The sequence below is a fragment of the Chionomys nivalis genome, chromosome 8 (genome assembly GCF_950005125.1).
Source record: "Chionomys nivalis chromosome 8, mChiNiv1.1, whole genome shotgun sequence".
NCBI lineage: Eukaryota > Metazoa > Chordata > Mammalia > Rodentia > Cricetidae > Chionomys > Chionomys nivalis.
The window spans coordinates 44,335,339-44,362,899 of NC_080093.1; the positions used below are offsets into that span (position 1 = coordinate 44,335,339).

Below are 27,561 nucleotides of genomic sequence, written 5' to 3' on the forward strand. Positions count from 1 at the left end.
TTTGCAATTATATAATCTACCTGTAAGCAGAAACATTGTAGTTTGTGTCTGTCCTTTTTATTTTTGTTTGTTTGGTTTTGTCCTTAAGTCAAACAAGTCCACAAAGAGCAGACCTGGGCTCTTGGGAATCTGATACTCAGGCTGGCTGTGTGTGCTGTGAAGCTGACCATAGAGTGGAATGCTCCCTTCTGAGAGCATCTCTCCCAGAGAGACTAGGACATCATTCTTCCTGAGTAGTTGAGGCTGGGGTGGGTAGGTGTGTTAAGAAAGGCCTTTCAGGTTGGCAAGGGAAAGAAAATAGCCAAAGTTTTATTTAAATTTTTCTTTATTTTGGGAGGCCACAGCAAAGGAAAATACTTGGGGTAAAACTTATTTAAAGCAAATGGAACATGTCTTTAATTCCAGCACTTGGGAGGTAGAGGCAGGTGGATTTCTAAGTTCAAGATCAGCCTGTCCATAGAGTGAGTTCCAGAACAGCCAAGGCTACATAGAAAAATCCTGTCTCTGAATTAACAAACAAAAAAGAAAAAAAAAACAGTACATTTTCTAAATATCATTTTGCTTGCATCTTTTCAGAATTTTTATAACTCTTGCTAAATTTTGTTTATGTTCAGGGTACTATCCAGTTTTCCCTTTCCTATGTCCCTAGAATCTGTTATCACTCTCCATCTCTATCTTCAGTGAAGATCAAACTTCCTTACATAATTATTACCTTTATAGATTATAATATAAATGTATCATTTCCCCTTCTTTTTCTTCCTTTCAATCCTCTCCTCTCTCTCTCTCTCTCTCTCTCTCTCTCTCTCTCTCTCTCTCTCTCACACACACACACACACACACTCTCTCTCTCTCTCTCTCTCTCTCTCACACACACACACACACACACACACACACACACACTTCAGGTTGCCCTCATTTCAAATTCTTGGAATACTGAGAACGGGAGAAAGTCTTTCCCATGAAAGAGCATCCCAGCTGGTTATCCGAAAGCAAATGGTCAGCCCTGAAAACATACCCACAACTAACAACATATGCTCATATACATTCAAAGGTTAGCTTTAGCATCTCTGTTAGTAGAACACACTATTTATTTTCCCTACTGGAAATTTCTTTGTGGGGTATTGTTACCAACATTAATGTCCTCTCTGTTTCAGGATGTGGCCTTGGGCACTTCACTTTTTTTTTCAAGATACTCTGTCTGAACAGACAAACAAAACCATCCAGATAAATCTTGTATTCCGTGGTAGTTCTGTTGGTCAGCCATTAGAGACAATTTCTGTTAAGATTCCGATAGTTTCTTATGATGCCTGATATATAGTGATTTGTTTTTACTACTTGGCCCATTATGTTTGGTGGATAAACTATCTGCTTGCTAACACCATCCTGGGGCATGAAACCTGAAGAGGAAAGATATCATTTGGGACTTTGGGTCATTTTATTTCCTGAGTACACTGTGAAGACATTACTGTAATATGAATGTTTTTGAAGTTTCTGCTTCAGTTGAAGCATCTGATTAATTTCCAAGCCACCATGAGCTATAGCAAGCAAGGGTCGCAGAAGGTCCTTCCCGATTTAAGGAACAACATGACAGTCAAGTACCGTTTTTCTCCGGTATGTGTGTAAACATTTGTGGATTTGTGGGATGTCTTCAGAGTAGACTATAGAACCCTAGATCCTAGGCCACCTAATCTTCCTGCTAAGACAAGGACTCATTAGTATTGGAAGTATTGCATACACTAAATTGTGTGGTTGCAGAAGCTGGAAGATGGCATCTAATCCCCTAGAGCTAGAGTTACAGACAGTTGTGAGCTGCTATGTGGGTGCTGGCAACCAAACCTGGGTCCTCTAAAAGAGCAGTGCGAGCTCGTAACCACGAACTGTCTCTTCAAATCCTTGAAACAAAAATTTTTGCAAGGTCATATTCAACATGTTAGATTAAGCTGTAGAAATAACAGAACTAATAGTACTTAAGAACATGAAAATCTTACCCCGAATGTGGCTAATCTTCTGAATCCTAGCAATCTACATTTACATAGTGCTTTGCAGTTTATAAACATGATTTTCCATATGTCTATCCTTACCCTACCTTTATTAAGTGGGTGAAGGCGATTCCACCTCCAATTTCTGTATGTCAAGAAAGGAATGATAATAAAAGGCTGAGAAGACCAGTCCTTCAGCTTGTTTCCTCTTGTTCAAGTTCTAAAAAGGTTGATGATTCAAAACATGAGGCTTTCATTTCTAGGTCTATTTTTTCTCTATCCTACTCTATGACAGAGCAAGTAAGGAACCACACATAGTACCTGTCTTTCCCTTTCAAAAATGCCAAACAGGCAAAGTGCCTCACACCTGTAATCCCAGCACTCTGAAAACAGAGGCAGAGGATTGCAAGTTCCAGGCCAGCCTGGTTTACAGTGTCTCAAGTGTACAACACAAACCCAAAAAAATTGACAAAGTGTCTACATTTGTCCAAGAAACCTGCGTAGAAGAAAGTCTGACACAGCATTCCACGAGGTAGTGCACAGATATTTCTGACAGCATTTAGACTGAAGAACTGGTTTCTGAGATCATGTAGGTCATGCCTACAGAACCATTCTTTTGTATGTTTAAAACAGAATGACAGTTATGACAGATGACGACAGGCTTAATTTTTACAATACCCCACTACTGCTCCTTCTATACCCGTGAGTATACTGCTGGCCAGTGAACCCTCGCCAAGATAAATGTGATGTAGGACCACGGGGATAAAAAGCTTTTATTTTTGTTCACTTTTGCTATTTGATTATTAACCTTGGTTCTCCCTTCCTTCTTCTTCCTTGAATCTTAACATAGTGGCCTATAAGAATAGAAGATATGGGTACAAAGTTTACAAATATCATGAGTAGTCTAATGGGAAGAACATTAGAGTATTTACAGTTTAGATTGGCTATTATGTGACATTAGGAAACACACTTAGAAGATAAATTTCTGATCCTCAATTTCTCCACCAAAAAGAAAGAGAGGCCATGCATAGGATTTGTGAATTTATGTAATAAAGGAAATACATTGAGTTTTTTGCACAGTAGTAGTGATGGGTGAATTAATGTATTAATTTTTAACGAGTATGTAATTAAGTTAAGTAATGATCAAGTTGTTTAGCTTTCTACTGCATAATAAATAAACCATTAAATAGCACTTGGACAGATGGCTTACTATGTAAAGCGTTGGCAATAGAAGTGTGTGGGGCAGAGTTAGAATCCCCAGGTTCCATATAGATTGAATGGGAATGGTAGCCCAGCTGTAAATCCAGCATACAAGAGGAAGGGTAGGGGAGCCCTGGAGCATGTTGACTAGCTAGATTGGTTTAATCAGAAAATTACTCAGACTCAATATATAAAGAGTAGAATGATCAAAGAAGACACCCAGCTTTCACCTCTTATCTCCATATACTGTGGAAACATGTGCCCACACACATAGGACTACCCAAAAAACACACACACCCAAACTCCACAAACAGATGCAAGCACAAAGAAAATAAAATAGAAAATAAAAAATAAATCACATTACCATATTCCTGCTAAATTTCTTTAAGGAATTCATTAAAGCTGGGCATGGTAGTGCATTCCTGGTTTCTGAGCACAGAGAGAAGGAGGAACGAAAATTGTGAGTTTGAGGCCAGCCTGGGCTAGATATTTTATTCCAGAGTAGGCTCAACTGCAGAGCGAAATCTGTCTCAGAGAAACTGCAATAAGTGACTCGAAAGATGGCTTGCTTTTTAAATGAATGGACCGCTCTTAAGGAGAACTAGAACTCATTGACCAACTCTGACATCCTGAGGCTAGAACTGGTTGGAACTCTAGCTCCATGGGATATGATGCCCTCTTCTGGTCTCTGCAGACACGGCATTAACATGCACTGCTTCCATCAGCACAAATGTTCTGTGCCAGGAATTTTCTACCAGAAACTAGAAAATTGTAAGTACAATTCGTACCCAGTAGGTTCCTCAAAGATCCAGCTATCCTTCAAAAGAAAACAGAAAACACCGGGCAAACCAAGATTTCTTCACCCTTTGTCTCAAAATCTCAGGCTTCTTGTGTCGTCTATAGATCTTACTCAGCTACCAAGTCCTAACCAAGCTCCCACAGTAGCCAGACCAGCATTCCAGGGCTACTCCTTGTTTCAGCCCAGGTTTACCTTTCCCCTTCAATCTTATAAAGATTTTATGAAGTGATTTTTATCACTACCCAAAGAGCAATAAGCTGAATTTTTTTAACAACAGATTCCCGGGAGCCCCATTTGATGTTACCAACACCCAGCTAGAACCAGTACAGGGTTCTTAGATCTTCTCTATGGGTGTCTACCCTCAGAGGCAAGGAAAAGGACTGTGTGTGTAATAGTTTCAGTTTTCTTTAGTTGAGCTTGGCAAAAGCTGAGCAAAATGGGTAAATTGTTAAGGATTTTTTTCTCTGTCTGTCCTGGAGCTTGCTATATAGACCTGGCTAGCCCTGAATTTACAGGGATATCCACCTGCCTCTGCTTCTTGAGTGCTGGGATTAAAGGGGTGCACCACCATGCTCTGCTGAAGTCTTTTTTATTATATGATTACATTTTGAAACACTTTTGTTTTTGACAGTCAAAATGAGCCCTTCGTTAGCAACCCAGGAAACAGCCAGGCTCCTCTCTCCCACAGTCATCCAAAGAAGTAAACTGAGGCATGGAAATGCTGAGAGGTGGCAGGAGGGTGAGCAGAGAAAAAGCCTGGCAGGTTGGGAGGAGAGAAAATAACCAGTTGGATATCATAGAGAAACTGAGGAGTTTGTGAGATAGTTTCCTTCCTTTCTAAAAGTTAGAAGTAAAATGCAGAAAAAGGAAAAGCAGTAATAACAAAGAAACACACCGATTGGCCAGAGTCAACAATTTTCTAAGGGTTTAGTTTCCTTCCACCCACGCTCATATCCCCTTTCAAGGTCCAGGATGCTTTCTCATTGGTCAGACTTTCTTTCTGGGAGATAGCTGATTGAGTTTTCTTTCTAGAAGAGCTGACCTGAGCCAGGAGCTGGTGCTGGCTGTGAGCAAGACATCAAGAAGATAGGTGAGTGTGCGGGCTCCACAGGTCCTCTCCTGGGTGGGCGGGAGCTTGGCAGCACTGGAGAGCTGGGCTGGAAAGAAGGGAATGGGTGCTCTTAAGCACTGAGCCAGAAGTGTAGTTCACTTGGACGACCAGGAAAGCAGTTTTCAGTGACTGCTTCTTGTCCCACTGGGTCATGGAAGGAACAATGTGAAGGGTTAGGGGAAGGCATTGAATAACTGTTCGTCTTGCTTCTGAAAACTCTGGCCTGGGAAATTGAAACAGAGAGCGAGAAATCAGGCAGCCAGGAAGCTTTAAATATCTTTAAGATTGGTCAGGAAATGGTGGGGGAGGGAGGAGGGAGGCAGAATGAACTAGAAGTACGAAGGGTGGAGCGTAGAAGGATGGAAATGAAGAAGGGTGAGAAAGAGTGGCCAGGAACAGGAGAGGGACAAAGAGAAATTGTGGCGGACTGACAGGGAGCTGTAGGTGCTGGGGGCTGGAGGGTGTTGCAGTGGGGCTGGAGAGGGGACTTTTAACAGGTTCTGTTACCTTGTTACTTAAAGAAGAGACAGCAAGTTCTTTATTAAGGTCAGTGGAATTTCAGCTTCTCCCATCACAACAAAGATTGGTTTAGGATACCGGCAAGCATTGAATACCTTGCTATAATATGGTTCTATCTGAATACTGGAAAAGATAGGAGATGAGGAAACAGATATGGAGTCTTTGCTTAACCTCTTAACTCTTCCTCAAAAACTTGTGAAGGAACTGCAAACTTCCCATTGCTCTCTGTGTTAAGGGGAGCCCACCAGAGATGACCACTCAGTCTATAGCCAATTGAAAGTCTTTATTCCAACCCGCTAAGACTAGCTTCAAGTATTTGGGACCTAAGTGTAGTAGCCTAGAGCATTTAGACTAAGGGGCTTTTAAAGAAAAGAACCACAACCCGATATACTGTTCAGCAGCTGGAAGAGGAAGTTTGCACAAGCTGGCAATTTAACAGAAGTTAACAGAAGTTAAGATAGCTTAGCCTTGGGTCCTAGAATAGTTGGGTAATTTTCCATAAAATTCTTCATCAAAGAGACCAGATTTGAGTGAAATCTAAAATGGCCTCATCAGTAATACAAGATGGAGGAACCTCTGCACTGCCTTGCCCCTCACATCAGCTCACTTTTTTTTTTCTGAGGGAGTCCATTAAATGAGTCATCAGCAAAAAACAGTAATTCCCAAGATGTCTGACTGGCTGAGTAGGAAACTTGTGCCCATTTCCCCACTTACTTTCTAACTTTTACTTTCTCAGAATCTCCTCTGTTCTAAGAGTGTCCTTGGTTATGAGTATTGATTACAGCACTAGCAGTGGTGTGGCCAGAGCAATCTGTAACATATGACCATTGCCTGAAGCCTTCACCTACATTTTTATTAGTGTTTATTTACTTAGGGTATTGTTTGTTGTTTGCTTTATTTTGAAGACACGGTTTCTAGTATAACAGCTCAGGTTGTCCTGGAACTCCCTTTGCAAACCAGGCTGACCTCAAACTTAAAGAGATCCACCCGTCTCTGCTTCCTGAGTGCTAGGACTAAAGGGGTGTGACACCATGCCAAACTACATGACATATTTTTAATCTTCATAGTAGTACTCAATGTTGAGTCTATATCACTCACCTTAGGGTGAGGAAGAGGCAGAAATTATCTATTGTGCTCTCGGTCAGGAAGCTGTGGTTGGCAGTCTGAGCTGAGCCCATACTCGTTAGCACTGAGACTGCTGTGCATTTTTTCATAGGGCGTCCTTGTCATTTACAGTTGCTGCTGCTTTTCACAAACTGGAAACTAGGTCCTGAGGGGCTTCATAGATTTCCATCATGGCTCATTAGTCATAGTTATTGACAGAAACCTAGCCCTCAGATTCCACAATGGAGGGGTTAAGATCATGGATACAGCCTTTGGATGGCTCCTACTTGATGTAGTTCATCAGTTACACAGCAATGTGAAGAAGAAACCCACGGGTGACAATTCTTGAGACAATTGTTCTGTTCTTTTCAGCAGACTAATATCTTTATTATAAAAGACTGCTAAAGTGCACAGTTATGTCATGTTGCTGGTGTGCACTTATAATCCCAGCACTGAAGATGAGACAAGATGATCACACGTTTGAAGTCAGATGGGGCTACATAGCAAGATCCTGTTTAAAAAAAGAAATTAGGGTTTGCTCTGTGGTTAAAAGCACTTGCTGTTCTTATATGGGATGAATTCATTCCCAGCACGTATATACTGGCTCAATCACCTATACCTTGTGTTCCAGGGAATTGTCCATTCTTTTCTGGCTTCCATGAGCCTTGCATTTAGGTGGTGTAATGCTTACCCAGGCAAACACATGCAAACAAAAAAGATAGATGATAGATAGATAGATAGATAGATAGATAGATAGATAGATAGATATAGATGATAGATCCAAAAATAGTTAACTAAAGGTGGTTTTTGTATCTCTGCTTATTTTTATTTGAGTAAATAAATTGGCATTGTGAATATAGAAGATAAGGTCCTTCATGTCTAGAGATGGAAAGTGACTTGGGTTTAAAATGTCATGATGACTCTGTTGCCTATTAAAATGAAAGACAAAATAAATGTTCAAAAAGACAGAACACTGTGTGATACATATTTGGAAATTCACAATACCTTCCTCTGTCTTTTCTATCAGAAAATGTTCTATTTTATGGCTAATGTGGGACTATCCTTACCCATTGCACAAGGTAGCAAGAGCTGTATGACGTCTTTGGGGGAAAGCCTTTGGAATATGTCCTCGCCCACCATAGGTCTCATTCCATTCAATGAATGTACCAGAAGGGTCTGCCTTCTGCTGGGTTTTGTCCAGATGGTGAGGTCTTAAAGAAATATAGATCCTTCTGATGGTATTAAGTATTAATGAAGGTTTCAATGTTTAATTCAAAATGTTTTCTATTGGAGAGAGAGCAAAAGAAAGATACAGGGAAAAATACATCTTTGAACAGAAAAAAAAATCCAAAAAACTAAAGCAGTATTTAAACAATCATTTTGGATATTTTTTCTAGATCTCATTTTGATATTTCTCTTATTTCTTTTGTCTTTAGGGTATTGACAAGTTCTTCACCTACTTATTCATCTGCAAATTTACTATAGCTTTACTACCTCCATCTTCAAGGAAGACCAGGGCTTAGCATCAAGGTAAGTAGAAAACTTTTGAATTCCTGGACTGCAAGCTGCTATGTGGGTTCTTTGTAATTGAATTCGGTCTCTGCTTCAGTTTCTAGGCTTGGGTATGTCTTATCTCTTGTCAATGGTATACTTTCCCGCCAAACAAAATCTAAGGAAAGCCTGTTTTTCATGGTAATTGTGGGACTAACAATTAGAGGTCATTTCTGTTAAATTTTTAGGGTAGTTCTTGACTCAGAATGCTCTCGCTCTTTTTGTTGTTGGGGTGATTATGCTTGGTCAGTTGCTTCCTAACTTAGCACACTGGGGCAAACAAGGCCAGAATTGAAGAGGCAGATGGGACCCCAGTTAATCATTTCTTCTCTGCAGATTCTGCCGTACATTGACTCATTTTCAAATTAGTGTTTCAGGTGAACCATCTCTTTCATCTTTAAGCTACCATGAGCTGTGAGAAGTGCAAGTCACAGGGAGACCATTCTTCTCGGGTATGCTGCTATATTCTGCTATGAAATATTTATATAATAGAATTGGCCATTCTTGGTCCTAGATTGCATAGTTCTTCCTGCTAGGAATCTGCTTCATTGTGTATTGTGAATTCATCCCCATTTACCTGTTTCTTCTTCCTTTCTTTTCTTTTCTTTTTTCTTTTTGATTCTTTCTATTTTAGTGCACGGAATTGGAGAAGACATTTGTATATCAAGTCTAAATCATATTAAAGTGTTTTTTTCTTAAAGAAATTTTTTTTGTAATTTTGCCTAAAACTATAATAATGATGATAGTAAAAATGTCAAATGCAATCTGTTATGGTAAAATTTGGGGAAATGAAATCAATAGTATTTCACAGCATGGAAATATTCTGAGTGTAGATGATTCATTCAATCAGAACAACATATATTCTTAAACTACTTGAGTTTATAATTGTTTTGTATATTGATTCTTACTGTGACCTTGTCAGGCTGATGAGGAAGACTGTGTTTCTTATTTGCTTATGGAAAGAAAGGAGAGAAGGGAGTTTCTGGAAGGAGAAGTGAAGACTTGTTTCAGTTTTCTGATGTGAAATCAGAATTCTTTCTATTCTGTAAGCTTGGTTATAACAATGACCCTTTTCTGTGTCCATCCAGCTTTCTGAATATATCAAAGAAGTTGAGTATTGAAGGCATTTGAGGATACTACTTCAAAGCCTCTGCCTTGTTTCTTCTTATCCAAGTTCCATAAAGCTAGAAGACCTAAATAGTTAGAAAATTCATGCAAGCTTGGATCTGTCTCTGTCTTACTCTATTATAGAGAAATAATCTGATAACCACATACACTGCTTCCCTTTCCTTAAAAATTTCAAGCCAAGCAAGACCCGTAATCCCAGCACTCTGTAAGCAGGAGGGAAATTTTCACATTCCTGCTGATTCAGGGAGGTATAACATTCCAAAAACCAACAATAGCCACAACACCACAAATTCACAGGGAAAAGTACCTAAATTGCCCCCAATGTCTTCACATAATGAAAATCATTTCCAGCACTCCACACAGCGTGGCAAGAATGTCGCTGGTGAGAGCATTTAGATTGCAGATAGACTTCAGGATAATTTCTAGGGGTGGCCCGAGTAAGTTTGTTATTTTACATTCTTTTTAATCTCTAAATCTGAGAATACTAGTGTCATCTCAAATGATAACAGGAGTGACCTTTACCATGCTCTGTCATTGTTATCATTGTTATCAATTGCTACCAGTGTATAGCACTGCTGCAATGACTGTTGGCATCATTTTCATGAAAACATGACTTAGGGAAAATGAACTTTTCTGACACAGGAGGCAGATGCTTCCCTTTATATTGTTTGAGTCAATCCTCCTTAATCCCCACCACCACACTTTCCTGGTTCTGGAGATAACATCCTATAGAAATGGAAATTGTGGATACAAAGTTTACAAAAGAAGAGTGCATAGAAGAGTGGGAAATGATTGGAAACTGGGTATTAGCCTTCACTTGTTCAGTTCTTTGCTGGTTATTATGTGATAACAGGTAAGGCACTCATAATGAAAAATGTTCAGTATATCACTATGTCTATCAAAACATAAGAGAGGCCATTTTCTGTCCTACCGACCTATATGATTTTGGTATTGATGTAATGGCAGAAATGGTCGGTTCTTGTATGTTAGATGCTAGGGAAATCAATGTATCTATTACCAAAAATAACTATCTTTATGAGAAAATAATTAGTTAAATAATGATTTTTTATTGTTAGCATTGAATACCTGGTACTAAATCATTGTGCTATACTGTTTCTAAATTTAAAGCTTTTTAAATTAAAAATTTTGAAGTATGGTATGGTGAGGTGTCTCTAAAAATCCAGTCCTAGAAGACACAAACAAGACAATCATATATTTGAGGACAACAGGGACTAATTGAAAAGTTCCAGGGATGCTTAGAGACATGATGAAAATCTATAATAGAAAAACAATAACAAATAAGCAAATGGATACAATTGCCAGTGCAATATACCACTGTAATTGGCAAATATGGAAATTATATTGTTTAAAATAATAAGCAAGACCTGAAACACTGTATCAGGAAGTTGGGAGATTTAAAATATCTGGATAACACTTCTTTCTCCTTTATTGGTTGGGAAATGTACCATATGTGATGTCAGGAGATTATCTGACTGATTTGATAGGAAGCTGAGCTTGTATTTCGGATCCCAAGTTAAACTCAGATTATTTCTACTCACTGATCTTCTGAGGTTGGTACTGAAATTCCCACAGGAACTCTGTGAATACACACTAAAAATGGAAATATTATACTATCTACCATTTATTTTTAGGTCCCCAAAGAAGAGAAGAGTGATGGCAATGTTCATCAAATTGAGATGGAATCTAGAAAAAGAGAAAGTGAGAAAACCAACCCCCACAATCAATGTCCACCTAAGAAATATCGAAAAGATCAGCCTACTTCCTCAAATAAGACAATTAGCATCACCATAGATGGAAATCTTGAGACCACTCTCAATGCTGTCAAAGAAGAGATAGAAAATCAGCAAGGCAAAGAAATGCGGGGGTGTGGCAAGGAAGGAATCAAAGGGTACATAAACCTTGGCGTACCAGAAGTCAGCCACATGGTCATTACACTCTCTAACACTGAAAGTGAGCAGAGAGAAGATAAGCAAGTGTTTGGTTCGCAGCACCAGGTGTGTACAGACTCCATCAAATTTTACATTCATGCAGCTGGGAAGAGAAACGAAAGGATTTTCAAGTGTAGAGAACCTCACCAAGAGGGGGAAAAACTCTGTGTCTATGGCCTCAAGGGAGAGTCCATCAAGGACACTCTGAGGAAGGATGGCAGGTTTAATTCCTTTGTAGAGAGTGACCATTGGAAGCTCATTAGTGACCTGGACACCATTATAGAAAACACTCAGCCAATTGATGAGTTGGAAGGCAAGCTCTTTCAGGTTGAGGTTGAGAGAAAAAAATGTCCCCAGGCAGCAGATTCCACTGATTTGGAGAAGCCATCTTACTATGAGTTAAAAGAATACATTGTGAACATGTACCCCACTTTAAAGAGAGAAAGTGAAAAAATCAGAGCACACATCAAGGAAGAAAGTGAAATACAAAGTGAGAAAGCTTCCTCTTTTGAAATGCACAAAGCCAACTTTGAGAAATTGACAAAAAACTCCACCCCAACTAAAGTGCTCAAACTTCTCTCCCAGTTCAGTGATTCGGTTGGGCTCGTAGTTTGGAACAACAATGGAAATGAGGGCTATGCCACTTGCTTCGTTTTTAAAGGATTGTATGTTCTTACTTGTATGCATGTGATAAATGGCATCGTGGGGAAAGACACAGAGCAAAGTAAGTGGGCAGAAAAAATTAGTCAATGTGCAAAAGTCGTTTTTGATTATGAAGAGTTCCAGGCAAATGAAGAGAACTGCTTTTCCATTGAGTCTTGGTTCATGATCTATGATGACACACTTGACTATGCTCTCTTAAAACTGGAGGAAAATGAACAACCAGAACCTGCAGGGCTGTTTAATGGAATAGCTCCTGTACCGTCGAGTGGATTAATTTATGTTATTGGTCATCCTGATATAAAACAGAAGCATAGTGATGGCTGTGCTGTGGTTTCTCAAGATGAGCTCATTCAGAAAAGAAAAGCAGTGGATGACAGTAATCCTACACAGTATATCTATATGTACACCCAAAGAAGTTTCCAAGAAAAAGTCCATGAACCTGGTGTGTCTACCTGGAATAACGTTTTTTATTGTGGGTCTTCGGGATCTCCTATATTTGATTCTAAAGGATCACTGATAGCCATGCACACTGCTGGCTTCATTTGTGAGTATGAAAGTGGGGTTTCCAGTATCATAGAGTTTGGCTGTGCTATAAAATCCATCCTCACCCATATTAAGACAAATCATACCACGTGGTATGAAAAGGAATGTGTAAATCAACAAGATGTAGAAATGAATAGTCTAGAGTGTTGAGGACTGGAGAGAACTTAGTCTGTTTTCTTTTTCCCTTTTAAAGAACAACATTCGGCCGGGCGATGGTGGCGCACGCCTTTAATCCCAGCACTTGGGAGGCAGAGGCAGGCAGATCTCTGTGAGTTCGAGACCAGCCTGGTCTACAGAGCTAGTTCCGGGACAGGCTCCAAAGCCACAGAGAAACCCTTTCTCAAAAAACCAAAAAAAAAAAAAAAAAAAAAAAAAAAAAAAGAACAACATTCTTATTCTTACAATTATACAATATATTCCTATAATACCTTTCTACAACGTATTCTTCTTACATTATACAATATTATACAATGTATATTGATCATACCCATCTACTGCCATCTTCTTTCAAGTCTTCTAGGACCCCAATCTCTATCTCAATTTCATGGCTTCTTTTTTATTTTTTGCTATTAATAAGTTCCTGAGCCCGATTTGTACTGCCCATATGCACATAACTATGTGGCCACTCACTGGGGCATGAACACCCTACCACCACCATGTCCCCAAAAGAAAGCGACTTTCCTTGCGTCAGCGGCCATCTACTGTCAATAGCTGCTCAGCAAAGTGTCCTTGAAGGCCCCACTTCATCCTTGCAGGACTTTTGATTGACCTTGTTTAGGTAACCATGGCTTCGGTGAGTAGGCCTGCAACATCCCTGTCATGTCTAGATAACACTTTCCACAGCTCTCCTCCCACTCCTCTGACTCTTTTGTGTCCCCTTGACCATGAAGTTTCATGACCTGATCAGGGTTGATACAGATGGCCCATACATAACTGAATACTCAACAACCGAACGTCTTCGTAAGTCTTCTCTAATTTTGAGTATAGCACAAATGTCCCCATGCCTGTAGCCTATTTTTCACTTTTTAAAAATATAAGATGCTCATTAATTCTTTTAAATCTAAAGCATGCATATAACGTATTTTGATCATGTTTGTCTCTCTGTTCCTCTTCCTAACTTCTCCCCATAACTTCTCCCAGATCTACGCCTCCCAACTTAATATCCTCATTTTTCTTTGAAAAGTAACATTAGTCCAATTTGTGCTACCTATATATTGTCGGGTATTGGGACATGTACTGGAGCATGGTTGAACTACCAGAGCCCAAATCCTTAAGAAAACTAACTTTTTCTTCCCAAGTCAACTGCCCAAAGCTTCTCAGTGAAGGGTGGGGTTCCTAGGTCCCTTCCCAACCCATTCCAATGGAAAATTAGATGATAATATCTACTTTTATAATGAATCTTACTTAAAGACCTTATGATTTTTTTGGGAGTTCATTAGTTTATACCAAGTGTCCCCTTTCTGTTCCCAGATTTCATCCACACTTAATTTAGTTATCCTCTAGGTTTCTGACGGCTTTTCAGAGCTGCTGGTTTGGATGCCCTGGCAGTTAGAAAGAGAACTGATCAGGCAGTCTTTAGGATGCCCCTGTATTGGAGTCACCTGAGCCTTTCTGATGAGTAGACGGAGGTGTGAGTTCTAAGGAGGCCGAGCACAGGCAGGTATCATTTTCATACTATCACATTCACTTGATTCGTGCCTACTCATGTCACCTGGCTGAAGTGGTATTTGCCAGGTTTCTCCATTGTGAAGACATACCCCTTCTTCTCTTTCCACTTGCGGAGAGTGCTGTGGGAAGGAAGCCGCTATGCACAGTCTTTGTTTAAGGAGTGGGGACTGTTTCTCCATCCTGGAGTAGGTATTCCTGAAGTATCTACATAATCCATTGGGACGATTCTGCAATGGGAATTTCTCTCTTATGCACTAATTTACACGGTTATTCAGAAATATCAATAAGAGCACAGAAACTGTGCCCTATTGTTCTCCCTGCTCCAGTTTTCTGCACTTGGGTCCGTGCATGCCTACCTCAAGGAATGCACTGTACCTAACATAAATTCTTTGTCTGAATTTGAACCCAGAGTTTTATGAATACTAAGTGTGTCTGTAGTCTGCTGGCCCCCAAGAATTTTAAGTAATATATTCTTTTCTTTTGTATCTGTGTCTCCTCTATTAAGGGAAGAAGTTCTTTATATATGTGAGTGTAATAACCTGGATAGATAGATAGATAGATAGATAGATAGATAGATAGATAGATGATACATAGATAGGACCAAGAAATATATATGTGCAACAACCTGAATAGATAGATCTATAAATATTTGCATCCATAACCATATGTATCTACAATAAATTACAGAATTATCATGAATGTCATCAAATCTGACTCCTAACTACAAAGACAATTTCTATCTCTTCTCAGTCCACCTCTATAAATTTCCATTCCAACTGTGAAAAATATGGATCTTACCATATCTCAGTCATTTAGTTAATTGATTAATGAGTATATATATAGATAAATTCAGAGGTTATATAGACAGACGGATGATAGATAGATAGATAGATAATAGATAGATGATAGAAATATGTATAGGTATAGATCATATGTAAAACATACATATATACAAGTATAGATATATAGATAATATATAATAATATAGATAATAGCTACATAATATATAATAATATAGATAATAGCTACATAAGTAATTACATAGATACATAGGTGATAGATACATAGGTAGATACATAAATGCACATAGAAGGTGTGTAGATAAATGCATATATGTAAACTCATAAATAGCCAATACAGATAATGTATAGATATAAAACCAGAGACATAAAATCATAGATACATATAATAAAGACTTATAATACTTAGATATTGTAGCTACACACACACACACATAAAATAGATTCAGAGCAACAGCATATATGGTAAAATTGTTTGTCTGTACTTGAATGAGGAATAACATTTTGTCATCTAAATAATGTGCTCCTGTGCAGTTCCTTTTGCCTTAATCTGACATATGTGATTCTCTTCTAAAGTTGAGATGACTTCTAGCCATTCCACCTACACCTGACACACACTAGGTAAGATTGCTTAAACGTTTGAAGTGGTTACACAAAAATAACTTCTGGAAATCCCACATTCATGCTGTCCTGTTAGCCTTTGAATTCTGAATGATTTTGTAAAATTGTATAACTTAAAGTTCACAATGTGACGTTTACTGGATTTAGCAGATGTGTACTGTCCCATGCTTGTATAGAGCATGTCTCTATTCATTACCACATAGTGATACATGGATTTGCTATAATTTGTTTAGATGTTCTCTTTTTCAAGAGATCTCAGTTGCTTCCCGTGTTCAGTGATTATTAATAAACTTCTACAAGTCTCTGTGTTTTGGTTTTTATATGACACACATTTTCAACACTGTTGGCCAAATACCAACCAACCAAAGAGTATAATTGGAGTCTACACTAAGAAAATGCTTAGCTTTATAAAAAAAATACCGTCCAAAATTCTTTCAAAGTAATTACTATTTTGTATATTTCAGCAATAACAAATGACAGAAGTCCCATGCCCCAACCCCAACATTTGGTATCATCTGGTTCTGTGTTATGGTTTATTTGATTTGGATTTGAGGCGCAACACTGGGAAGGCTGGAGGCTTTCTGAGGATTACAAGGTTTGTTGAAGAAGTTGAGGCTAGTTTAGCCTCATTCATTCTTGATTAAGGCTAGACATTACAAGAATCAGAGGCTCTTTGAGTGTGAGAGGAGCAGGAGAAGAAGGCTTCTACAAAACTGCAGCCGGGGGATGCCACCCTAGCTCCCTGGAGCAGGGGGAGATTGTGACAGAGGTGTGGATGTCTGAGGATTACATGCAAGCTAGGAGACACCTAGCTTTTGTATGTATGTATGTATGTTTTTTAAAATGGGAGTTTAAATGGTGAGTTGAAATTAGGCCCTCATGCTCATACAACAAGAGTTTACAAACTGAGCTATTCCTCGGCCCTTGAACTTCCAGTCTTTCTGCTTCTTCACCAGTACTTACCTTCTAATCCTCCTAGTACCTACCTTCTAGTCCCTCCTAAGGGACTAGAAGACTGTGCCACCACGTGCAGTTTGTGAGATGCTGGGATCAAGTTCAGGGCTTCGTGTATGTTATGCAAACATTCTACCAACTGAACTGCATATCCCAGCTATCTCTAAAGGCCTGCTTTCTTCTCTTCTCTTCCCTTCCTACCTTCCTTCTTTTCACAAAATAACAAATTTTCCAATGACATTTCATACATATTAAGTTTTGGTTGATATATCCCCACAAACCTCCCTTCTCCCTGCCCTGTTGCCCTATGGCTTCAATATTTCCCTTTGCTTTCATATTTTGTTTTCTTTGAAACCTATTTTTATTTCACACACATATGGTGGTGTGTATGTGTGTAACCAGATCTATTCAGTGGCTGGAGGGTGGGGATCAGAGGGCAACTTTGGAAGTGGTCGATTTTCTTCTTCTAACTTTTTCATTCCAGGGTCTGAACTAAGGTCTTTATGTTTGGTGACAAGTGCTTTGAGCTACTGAACACTTGACAGGAGTCCTCATACCACATTTTCTATTACTCTCCCGGCCCTCTTTCCTAAAAGCTCCCCTTCTTAAGGAGCCCTTTTCTGGTTTTCAGATCTCTGTCCATGTTTATTCCCACGTAATACACAGACAAAAAATTTAAATATGGCCTTTTTCTCTCATTTGTCATTTCTGTCAATATTATTTCAAAAATATTTAGTTTTACTACTTTATCGCTTTATACATTTCATGCAGAGTCACAAGCTTAAGTTTTTACCAAACTTTTTTATCCTTATATGATTTTTAAGAACCAGAAAGTAAGTTGAATTACAAAATTTGAAAACAATCCCAAACTGTGTAACTCATATCACTTAAAACTTTTATCTATAATTTTCAAAAGAAGACAACAACAACAAAAACAAAATCAAAAGAGGTAACTCGTGCAGCATGTTTATACGGTAGGCACTTAAAAAAATACTTCACATGTTTCAGCTTGGAGTCCTCATGTGTGTGTTCCTCAGGAATTGGGGTTCCTTGAGGAAACTGGAAGGAAGTGTGATCAGGAAGCAATCTCACAACCATAATAAAGCATCAGACGGCACGTTTGTTTACACTGCGGGGAGCTGCTTGTTTACAAACCTCAGAGACAGTGGAGGAGTACGTGAGAAGGGGCAGTAAGCTGGGAAGGAGCTAAGACTCACGCATTGACAAGCTTACAGAATCCTCTCCCTCAGTTCTGTTTTCAAGATGTCTGCCAGTGTATGGTGAGGTGCTTCTCCTACTCTCTCCCATCACCAGAGGATGTATTCTTGGAACACAATCCAGAGTGCGACCATTGTGGCACTTCGTGAAATACTAGGCAGAACTCAGCCAGCGGATTGTTGGTGTTTTCACTTCAGATCACGTATTTTTAAAATGACCCATGTCCTAACATTAATGTTAATTAGTTAATTAAGCTTCCTAAAGTCACCCAAATCAAATCCTTCTCTCAGCGTTTTTCCTCACTTGAAATTTTACACATAGAATTGAAGACTGAGTCGCCTAATGCAGTCTCCCAGGGAAGATGAAACAAGGCCACATTCTGAGTTCCCACTAGGAACAACTCTCCTTCTCCTTGTAGATTTTGTAATGCATTCTTTGGATTGCTTTGATGGTTTGGTTGATGATTTTACTGTTTAAGTGGCTTTCATGCATAACCCTAAAATTTTGTCTGGTGTTCCTAACAAAATGATGACTTATCTACCTTATAGTGAAATACATATGTGTTGAAACACCTCACTGTCATGTACACATGCCCACCCAGCTGCACACATATAGCCATAATTAAAAAGATAATAAATATTAATATATAAATTAAAATTTTAATATATAAAATATGTATATTGACATATGTATAAATACATAAATAAATCAAGATAGCAGGAAGGAAGGGATTACATCAGATAGAATCATACCCACTCTGAGGTTTTCCAGAGTTCTAACCCAAGACTGTCCACTTTAGGCTGACCTATGTGGATCTTGTCTGCTGAACCAGCAAGAATGGGGAGGACTATTATCTAATTCTGTAGATAACTATACTGCAGCTTCAGTGTACTTTATACGGGAATGTGACAAAGAGAGCAATGATCCGAGGATGGTTGTTGGAGTTCAGAAAAGGCATGTAAATAAACAGCAATCAGCACATACTAAATATTAACAAGAGCAGCCCTTTCTCAGAACTTTCTCAAGACAGACCAATGTAAATGCAATTACCTGGCATGGACTATAGATTATATCTGGGGAAGCACAAAAGAAAGGCAGAGGGTCATAACCAGACTCAAGCTACACTGCCCAGATTGGGTTCTATAGCTATGTTCTCACATCCAACACGAGTAAACTATGTCTTATAAATTGAATTTAGATGTTTATCACAGGAGGCATGAAACCACATCCAAAAACAACCAGGAGAACAAATGCACCTGAGGTAAAAGGCACTCTGTCTTCTCCCCTGGATCCTCTCTCACAGTTCCCCAAGGCCTTGTTCACCACGTTCCAACATCAGTTGTAAGTGAGCTTGTTTGGATAAAGGGGATTTGCAGATATAATTGAAGATCTAGAAATTAGAATGCCATGAATTAACTCTGTGATGATAAACCTAACCGAAGGCACCCTCTCAACTACAGGAAAAACAAGAGAGACAGAGGAAGTCAGGAATGAGAATGGGGTAGAGGTGGGGTTACATCCTGATGAGTCTGCCCTAAATTGAGAATGCTGGAAATGCATTCTGGTGCTTGGGTGCCAACTCTGGGGCAAGGAGCTAAAGAAGGAAAGAGCCTGTTTCCCTCTCCACTTGTCCGTCTTACTGTACCCTAGCTGTGCTTTCGCAGCATCTCTTCTGTATCCTCTGGCCTGTGCAGGGGCATTGTTCTAAGCTTCTGATTTTTCCAGTGACCCACTTTGGGTAAAGAATCAGAAGTCAGCTGGCTTACTTGAGATTTGCAGTAGGGAAGGAAAGCAGTAGAACTTTGCAAATGGGACCACATGGATGGATTCGAGTTGCTGTTATGGGATTATGTGCGCCACTCCTCCATCTCAGAAGACATCCTCCTGTTCACCATTGGCTTCCTGTGGATGTGTAGATCATCCACTGCCTCTCTGTGAAAACTCTAAAGTGGAACCCAGCTACAAAGGAAAAAGGGAAAAAGGCTGCAAGTACATTCACATATTATTTATAGCACAATATCGCCCCCTGCGGGAGATAATCAGTAAGTACACTCTTTAAAAAGAGCCACCCTCCTGGAGAACAACCTGTTGAAGCTGACTCCTTTTTTCCATGCATTCTTTTCTTGGTATGAAGGAATGCATCCTCACTAACTAGCACAAGGAGCATTCAAAAGGCCCTTAGCAGTTAACTTATTGAATCTACTCTGAAAAGAAAAAAAGGAGGATATAGATATGATAAAATAAAAAGGTAGGTTATTGAATCTAATTTTAAAAAGCAACTACTAGTTTTAAATATTTTACATTGAAGTATACCTTTATATATTATATACAAATTTTGTCTATTGATACAAATTTGTGATTAATTTTTTAAAACATACTGTACATATGTTTCTAATCTTGTTCAAGGTATTATAACCTATATAGCTCATTTAACAATGTAATGCAAGTTCTAGTTCTTTAATGTTATTATTAACAACTGTTTAGGATAATAAGGAAATGCAGATTAGTGATTAATCATCTTCTTCAATTAAACTTGTAGTCACATTAGGTATGTTTTCAAGGTCAAGAAGAGATATTTTAAATAGACAGCTCATCTTCAAACACCTCCAAGATCTATAGAATATGGCATTTAAGATGTTTTTTAATAACATAGGTTCTTTTTTAATGAGACTTGTCTGCTTCTGGCAACACCAATCTACTTCAGAGGTGATAATAGGCATCAAAGAAACTCCACATGGAATTTACTTTCTTTGTCCCAAAAGTAAGCCATTGAGCAAGAAAATGCCCTTGCCTCAACTGCTGACAGTATATTGTTCTAATTGTACAAGCAGGACACCAGAGAGAGTGACTGCCAAATCTTGTCAGCGGACAGCCCTTCAGAATATCCTACTTCACAGAAAAAGTCTGTCAAATATTTCAGGCCTTTGGCCAAAGATGGATGCCCCAAAGTTGCAGAGGAACTTTGGGTGACTGTCCAGGAAGCCAGCTGTTTCTGCCATTTCTCACATTTTTTGTAAATCGCTTGCTTGCACTTCCTGCTTACTCAGTTAATAATATTTTATTATTGGATCTCCGAGGGAGTTGAAGACTAGATAGTTATAGTTTTCCTTGTTTATCAGACTCAGAAAAGAAACTCACTAAAGAGGTGTAAAGTGTAAAAGGTTGAGAGACATTAAAAGATAATCTGATAATGCAAATTGGAATAGAAAGTGAATTAGGTACAACCTTTTTGGACTCATTGAGATAGGTTAGATATGGAGTATTTTCTCTGAATTTGTCAAGTGCAAATAGACTAGACATTGTTGATGCATTTATTGCCTGTATATATTGTATATAGTTATTATACTTACTGTATATAGTTTTTCTTATAGTTATAGCCTTATTTTTTTATTTTAGACAAGAAAGGGAAAATATAGTAGTATAGTATTTGTGTTTTCATAAATAAAGCTTGCCTGAAGATCAGAATGCAAAGCAGCCACAATAGTCAATCATACAGGCCAGGCAGTGGTGGTGTGCCCCTTTAATCCCGGCACTACAGAGGAATATAAGATGGGAGGAGTCAGATCTCATACCCAGTCTCAGTCTGAGGATTTGTAGAGGCAGAATCACCCATTTTAGTGTGACATGGAGGTAAGAGTCAGTGCCTTGCCACTTTGCTTTTCTGATCTTCAGACCAATATCTGTCGCTGGGCTTTTATTATTTGTTCCACACACATATGTGTGAGGTTTTTTAAATCTAGAATATTTTCTAAAGCTCCAGGGCTTCAATAGTAAGAAGAACACAAAAAGGAGCCTAAGACATGAACAGATATTTAATCAAAGAAAATATGCAGATGGCAAATAGTCACCCAGGGACCTGGTTTAGCATCCCTACTATTCAGCAGACATGGGGAGAGGTTACAAAAATTACACACCTACCATAAAGGTTAAAATAAAATACTCTGGCATTACATGATACCGATGAGGATGTAGAGACATGACAAATACGTTGTTAAGAGGAAATACAAAAAGGAAAACTGACATGGTTAAAAAGTATATATGAATGGCGCAGCTACGGCAATGGAGCTTCCTGTTCACTCAAAATCCTGTATGAGAATTTCATAGAAGTTTTATTTATGATAGTCCAAACTATTGTGGGTAAACAGAAAAACAAACTGGCATACTGGTACCATTGAACAGTATTTGTCAATAAAAAAAAGCACATAATTGATAAACATTAGCTCAAATAAATTTTCAGAGAATTGAGCTTAGTGTAAAAATCCAACCCCTCAAAGACTAGGTGCTCAAATTTCCATTTACGTAACATTCTTTTAAAACAAAACAAAACAGAAAACCAGAGGTTAGAGAGGTGACTCAGTGCCTCATAGTAGCTGCTGCTCTTTCAAGGGACCTGAGTTCTGTTTCCAGTATCTGTGTCAGGGGCTCACAACCGTCTAGATCTCCGGCTTCTGGTGTCAGATGCCTCTAGACACTTTTGGCACCTGCACTCTCTTTCTCTCTCTCTCTCTCCCCCGCTTTTCTCTCTCTCTCTCATACACACACACACACACACACACACACACACGCATAGAGACACACAGGTGTGCACGTGCAAGCACAGAGACACACATACCTACACATATTTAAAATTAATAAAATGAAATGTTTTTAAAATCACAAAATCGTATACACGGAGAGTGTGTTGACGACAGTCACAGACAGGATGACAGTGGAAAAGAAATGGGTGCGTTTAGAACAGGGCAACATGGAAGAAGTACAAGCTGGGGGATTTGCTGCATATCGTGTGCAAAACAGACAATGTATAACACAAGGATAGACCAATGAAGAATCATGGCGTAACATGAATATTTTAATTGTTGTTACCAGTAATAATGCCTATTATTGTTTTGTACAATTGGATATTTATAACTTGATAAGCAAGAGGTAAGGAGATACCTGGAATAGCTCTGTCTCTTCAACCAAGGGCTTCTATCTGGCCTTGTTATCTGGGGTCTCACTTAGCTGGAACCCAGATTTTTGCAGTGAGGATGCCATCAGCATTGCTTAGGTCCTTGGGCAGAAAGCTATATGTGAGTAATCAGATGACAGCCTCTGTGAGTAAGGAAGCCCAGCGGACTCCAGCCGCAGCCCTCTGATTTCCAGCTGCCTGGAGCTAACTCCTGTGAGCCAGACTAAGTGCCCTCAGACACCTCCCTCGAATGGCAGATTGGATGCAAAGGAAATGCTTGCTGCTGTTTTTAGCCACTAATTTTAGAGTGGTTTATTACACAGTGATGGATGATGGGGAAAAGGTGACGGTTACTTTAATACTTCATGGGAGAAAAAAGTTTATATTCTTTGAAATTTGTGGGAGCAATGATGGCATTCCAAAAAGCATCACCAAACTGAACAATTCAAGCCTGATTTTATTCCATTAAATCTCAGGGAGGTTTCATTATTACCACCATAACTCCAAATTACATATTGAGTATGTCATTTGCTTAAGGAGTTTTATACCACTGATAGCTATAAGATGTAATTTTGGTGATATATATATATATATATATATATATATATATATATATAGTTTGGATGTTCAAATGGAATGCTGTTTGAATTTTAGGAGTTTGTGGCCCAGATTAGCTGAAGTTGGGATATCTTTGAAATACTTTTAGAGTACCACACATATATAATTATTATTGACTTATAATTAGAAATTATTACTTGAAGACTGGAGAGATGACTCAGTGTTTAATTGCTCTTCTTGAGGACCCAGGTTCAACTCTTAGCACCTACATGCCAACTTACAACAGTCTATAACTCCAGCTCCAGGGGACTCAAAACCCCTGACAAAACACTAATGCATAAAGCAACAAAGAAACTCTTATTTGAAAATACTATTTTTGCAAGCATATTTTTGCAAGTGTATTTGTGCCAGTTGCTTGTCTCATTTCTATAATAACATATCTGGAAGAAGGGAGGAAGCGCTACTGTTTGGTCAGTTCCTAGCTCAAGGTACAGTTCATCATGTCAGGGAAGTAACTGAGGGAGCTGGTCGGGTTGTGACGAGTAAGGAAAAAGAGAGATGGATACTGGCACTCAGTTCTTGTTCTCCCTTATGTCCCAAACTGCAGCCGGTGAAATGGCGCTGCCTATAGTTACAGTTCCCATCTTGATTGACTTGGCTCTAGCTAAGTCCTTACAGGCATGCCGGGACGGTGTTCTCCTGAGTGACTCTAGATCCTGTCAGGTTATCAATCAGTATTAAATATCTCATCTAATTACTGATGGGAACTCCTCTGTGTATTCACACCCTCTAGCAAATTACCCAGACTGCGAATTCTCTCCTTAAAATTCTGCTATAATCCCTGCTGTGTTAGGATGGCAGACCCAGGAAGACTATAAGATGGACACAGAAAGTAGGGGTCTATGCTGGGCGGTGGTGGCGCATGCCTTTAATCCCAGCACTTGGGAGGCAGAGGTAGGTGGATCTCTGCGAAGTTCGAGGTCAGCCTGGTCTACAAGAGCTAGTTCCAGGACAGGCACCAAAGGAAGGAAGAAAGAAAGAAGGGAGGAAGGAAAGAGAAGGGAAGGAAGGAAGGAAGGAAGGAAGGAAGGAAGGAAGGAAGGAAGGAGAAGGGAAGGAAGGAAGGAAGGAAGGAAGGAAGGAGAAAGGAAGGAAGGAAGGAAGGAAGGAAGGAAGGAAGGAGAAAGGAAGGAAGGAAGGAAGGAAGGAGAAAGGAAGGAAGGAAGGAAGGAAGGAAGGAGAAAGGAAGGAAGGAAGGAAGGAAGGAAGGAGGAAGGAAGGAAGGAAGGAAGGAAGGAAGGAAGGAAGGAAGGAAGGAAGGAGAAGGGAAGGAAGGAAAGAAGGAAGGGGGTCTATTTATTTCTTTCTGTTTCCTGTTTATCTTTCAAGCAGTTGGATATTTCTTAATACTTCCTTCACACACACACCCCACGCCTAGTTTAAGTGTGTTCCACCTGGGAATTCCTAGTTTATCTGTTCAGGAGTAGTTTTTTGCTTGTCTCCTCAAACATAAAAAGAGCATATGAAAGTCTGAAAAGGCAATTCTAAAAAAAATTCACAATCTCATTACCAATATAAAATTATTCCAAATCCCATCTTCACTTTATCAGAATGAATTCATTGTACATGAGGTTTCACCCACAGAGAAAGGAAGTGTGTGTTCCCTGACAAGGTTAATATGTAATTCTCTTAGAAATGCTAACCTTTTTTTTTTTGAGACCTGGTCTGGATATGGGTATTCTCATTTTCTTGCTCAGTCTCTCAAGTGCTGAAGTTACGAGTGTGGGGTACCATGCCCAGCAATAATGTGCAATCCAGATCTCAATCCCTAACTTTAGTCAGAACGCACTTCAGAATATTTTCCTCTTTAGCCGTTAATGATCAAAATAAGCGAGTCTAGCTTGTGTTTGTCCTGCTCTCTCCTGGTTGATTCACAGAGACACTGCAGGATGAACCAGTTTAGCCTGTGCGTCCTAACTCTAATAGAAATAGTTCTTGCTCTCATTTGGCTCTGGCTCTCAGTGGTCACCAGTGTGTGGCCTTTGACCTGTACATGAGGTTTCCGACCAGCAGGGGGCGAGAAAGCTCTAGCGCTCTGGTGCGAGCGGCCAGGAGGCGTGGCTTCTTCATCCTTGACCGACAGCTAAGGAAGGATGCAGGCGAAGATGAGGTAATAGCAGGCAAAACGAGGAGGGCGTGGGGTTGTTCGTGTGTGTGTGTGTGTGAGTGTGTGTGTGTGTGTCTGTGTTTGTGTGCGAGTGTGAGTGTGTCCGTGCGTGCGCAAGCCGGAAAAAAATGCGACCCTCGGAGCTCGCGCCGCGGACTCAGTAGGCGCTGCGCTGAAAACAGAAAGACAGACAGAAAGTTCCATTTTCGAAGAGATTGCAAAGTTAAGGCCCGGTCGTGGCCGCTGGGGTCGGGATGGCGCGCGTGCTCTCGGCACCCGGGGACTAGGGAAGCGTTCGCGGGAGCGAGCTCGCCCTGGCGCACTGCCGGGGAGGGGCGACTCCTTCTGGAAGGCACTGAGCCGAGCCGCAGGGAGGGGGAGCTGTGCCGCCGCGGTCGCCGCGCTCCGCACGGAGAGAGGGCGGAGGGCGTGACCGTGCGGCGCGATCCACGCGGACGCCCGCGGAGCCCGAGGCGCAACTGGTGCGAGGCGGGTGCAGCGCCGCTCAGGCCGCGCGCCCCCGGGTGGCTTTGCAAGGAGGGGCAGCGAGGGCGCAGGGCCGGGCCTTTGCATGAAGCCGCTGGACCCTTCGGAGCAGCGGCGGCAGCAGCGGCGGAGCCCGGCGGAGCGCGGTCGGAGGCAGGCGGCCCCGGGGTCCGCGTCTCGGGGCCTGCGCGGCTGCGGACTCCCCCATGGGCCGCTGCTGAGGCTGCCCGCGGCGGCGGGGCGCAGGGCGGGGGGCGCGGTCCAGGCCTGGAGGCGGCGGCGCCGGAGGAAGCGCAGGAGGCCGGGTCCGGGAGACGGGCAGCGGCGCGCCACAGCCCCGGGCTCGCCATGCTCCTGGCCTCGGCCGTGGTGGTGTGGGAATGGCTGAACGAGCACGGCCGCTGGCGTCCCTACAGCCCCGCCGTGAGCCACCACATCGAGGCGGTGGTGCGCGCGGGTCCCCGCGCCGGGGGCAGCGTGGTACTGGGCCAGGTGGACAGTCGGCTCGCGCCCTACATCATCGACCTGCAGTCCATGAACCAGTTCCGTCAAGACACGGGTGAGCCGCCCACAGCCCTTGTCTATCCCGGGAGCTACCGCCCTCGTGGTCGTGCGTTGTGGGCAGTTTCTCTTACTGGTGCCAGGGATCGGTGTTGAAGGCAGGTGCTTCCCTTCCCTAGATTCTCTCAGGATCCCATGACCACCTCCAAATAAATGTCCTTCCAAGTAGTTTAAAGTGTCTTGATTAAGCAAACTCAGCTACAGCTTAACAGCAGGAGACCCCTTTATACCCCCTTTCAGCCCCTAGTGCCTCTTTGTGCAGGACCTCTAGGACTTTGCAGCCCCCCAAGCAATGCTTAGCAAGCAAAAACATTGCTGCAGCCCCTTGGCTGCTCACACCTTGGCTGACCCTGCTTTGTCTCAGACACCCTCGTTGCTACCACATGTTCCCCTTTTAACCTTGCTGTCTCTGTCCCTCCTCTGTGAACCCAGCTTTCCCAGTGTCTACTCCTGAGTGTAAGACTTGGGGAGACAGCGATCCCCTCGCTCTAATTGCAGTCTATTGTGTGGAAGTGTGGGAATGTTACTGGGAAGAGAGAATGGAGCCAGGGGTTTCAGGGCCGGAACTTCCTGGATGTGGTGGCATCCACAGACGCCTCTACTTGTATACTCCAAGTACTGAAGCAACAGGCCACAGCAGATGGAGAGAGGAGGGGGAAGGACTGGGCTCTGGAATGCCTGGCAGGGAAGTTGCTCCCTTTGTCCGTGGAGGAGGAGGGAGAGAGTAGGTGGAAGGCTGAGAAGAAACTGTCCCCAGTTTTGTTTTTCTTAAGTAGCATACAAGGGCCACTCTGGCCTCCCAAGGCACTGAACTCTCGTCTTTACGTAAAAACCAAGTTGCCAGCAAGACCACAGGAATCTCCCAGCTGTGCAGCCTTTAGCCTGGAATGGAACTGCAGAGGTTAGAATATGGGTTTGGAGCCAGGAGGGAGAAGGAAATCACAGTTGCTCTTTCCCCTGGGTCTAGTGTGTTCAAGTTTAATTTAACTGATGACCTGGGACAAGTTCCTGTCTCCAGAGAGTAATCTTTTTAA

The 27,561-nt window shown here is 41.0% G+C and overlaps 2 protein-coding genes across 4 annotated transcripts in view; both read left to right on the plus strand.

Annotated features, from left to right (window-relative positions):
- The first annotated feature begins 1,530 nt into the window (after positions 1 to 1,530).
- Positions 1,531 to 12,696, plus strand: LOC130879328 (serine protease FAM111A-like). The gene is made up of 2 exons (XM_057777673.1): positions 1,531 to 1,611; positions 11,044 to 12,696. Exons 1-2 carry the CDS (start codon positions 1,531 to 1,533, stop codon positions 12,694 to 12,696), a joined length of 1,734 nt encoding a protein of 577 aa, XP_057633656.1.
- A 12,738-nt stretch (positions 12,697 to 25,434) lies between these two features.
- The window catches only part of Dtx4 (deltex E3 ubiquitin ligase 4), a 36,407-nt gene continuing 34,280 nt past the window's right edge, over positions 25,435 to 27,561 (plus strand). The window contains exon 1 of one of the 3 annotated variants that reach the window (XM_057777254.1): positions 25,435 to 25,483. Coding sequence is in view for 1 of the 3 variants with exons in the window: in XM_057777253.1 (XP_057633236.1) it covers positions 26,315 to 26,525 (211 nt within the window). In the remaining 2 variants the exon portion in view is untranslated. Of the gene's footprint in view, positions 25,484 to 25,564; positions 26,526 to 27,371; positions 27,429 to 27,561 lie in introns of those variants that run through there. The other 2 variants (XM_057777253.1, XM_057777255.1) reach the window with 2 other exon arrangements.

Coding starts and splice junctions, on each gene's coding strand:
- LOC130879328 (XM_057777673.1), top strand. CDS start 1,531: ATGAGCTATAGCAAGCAAGGGTCGCAGAAGGTCCTTCCCGATTTAAGG. Junction 1,612..11,043: donor TCAAGTACCGTTTTTCTCCG/GTATGTGTGTAA, acceptor ATTTATTTTTAG/GTCCCCAAAGAAGAGAAGAG.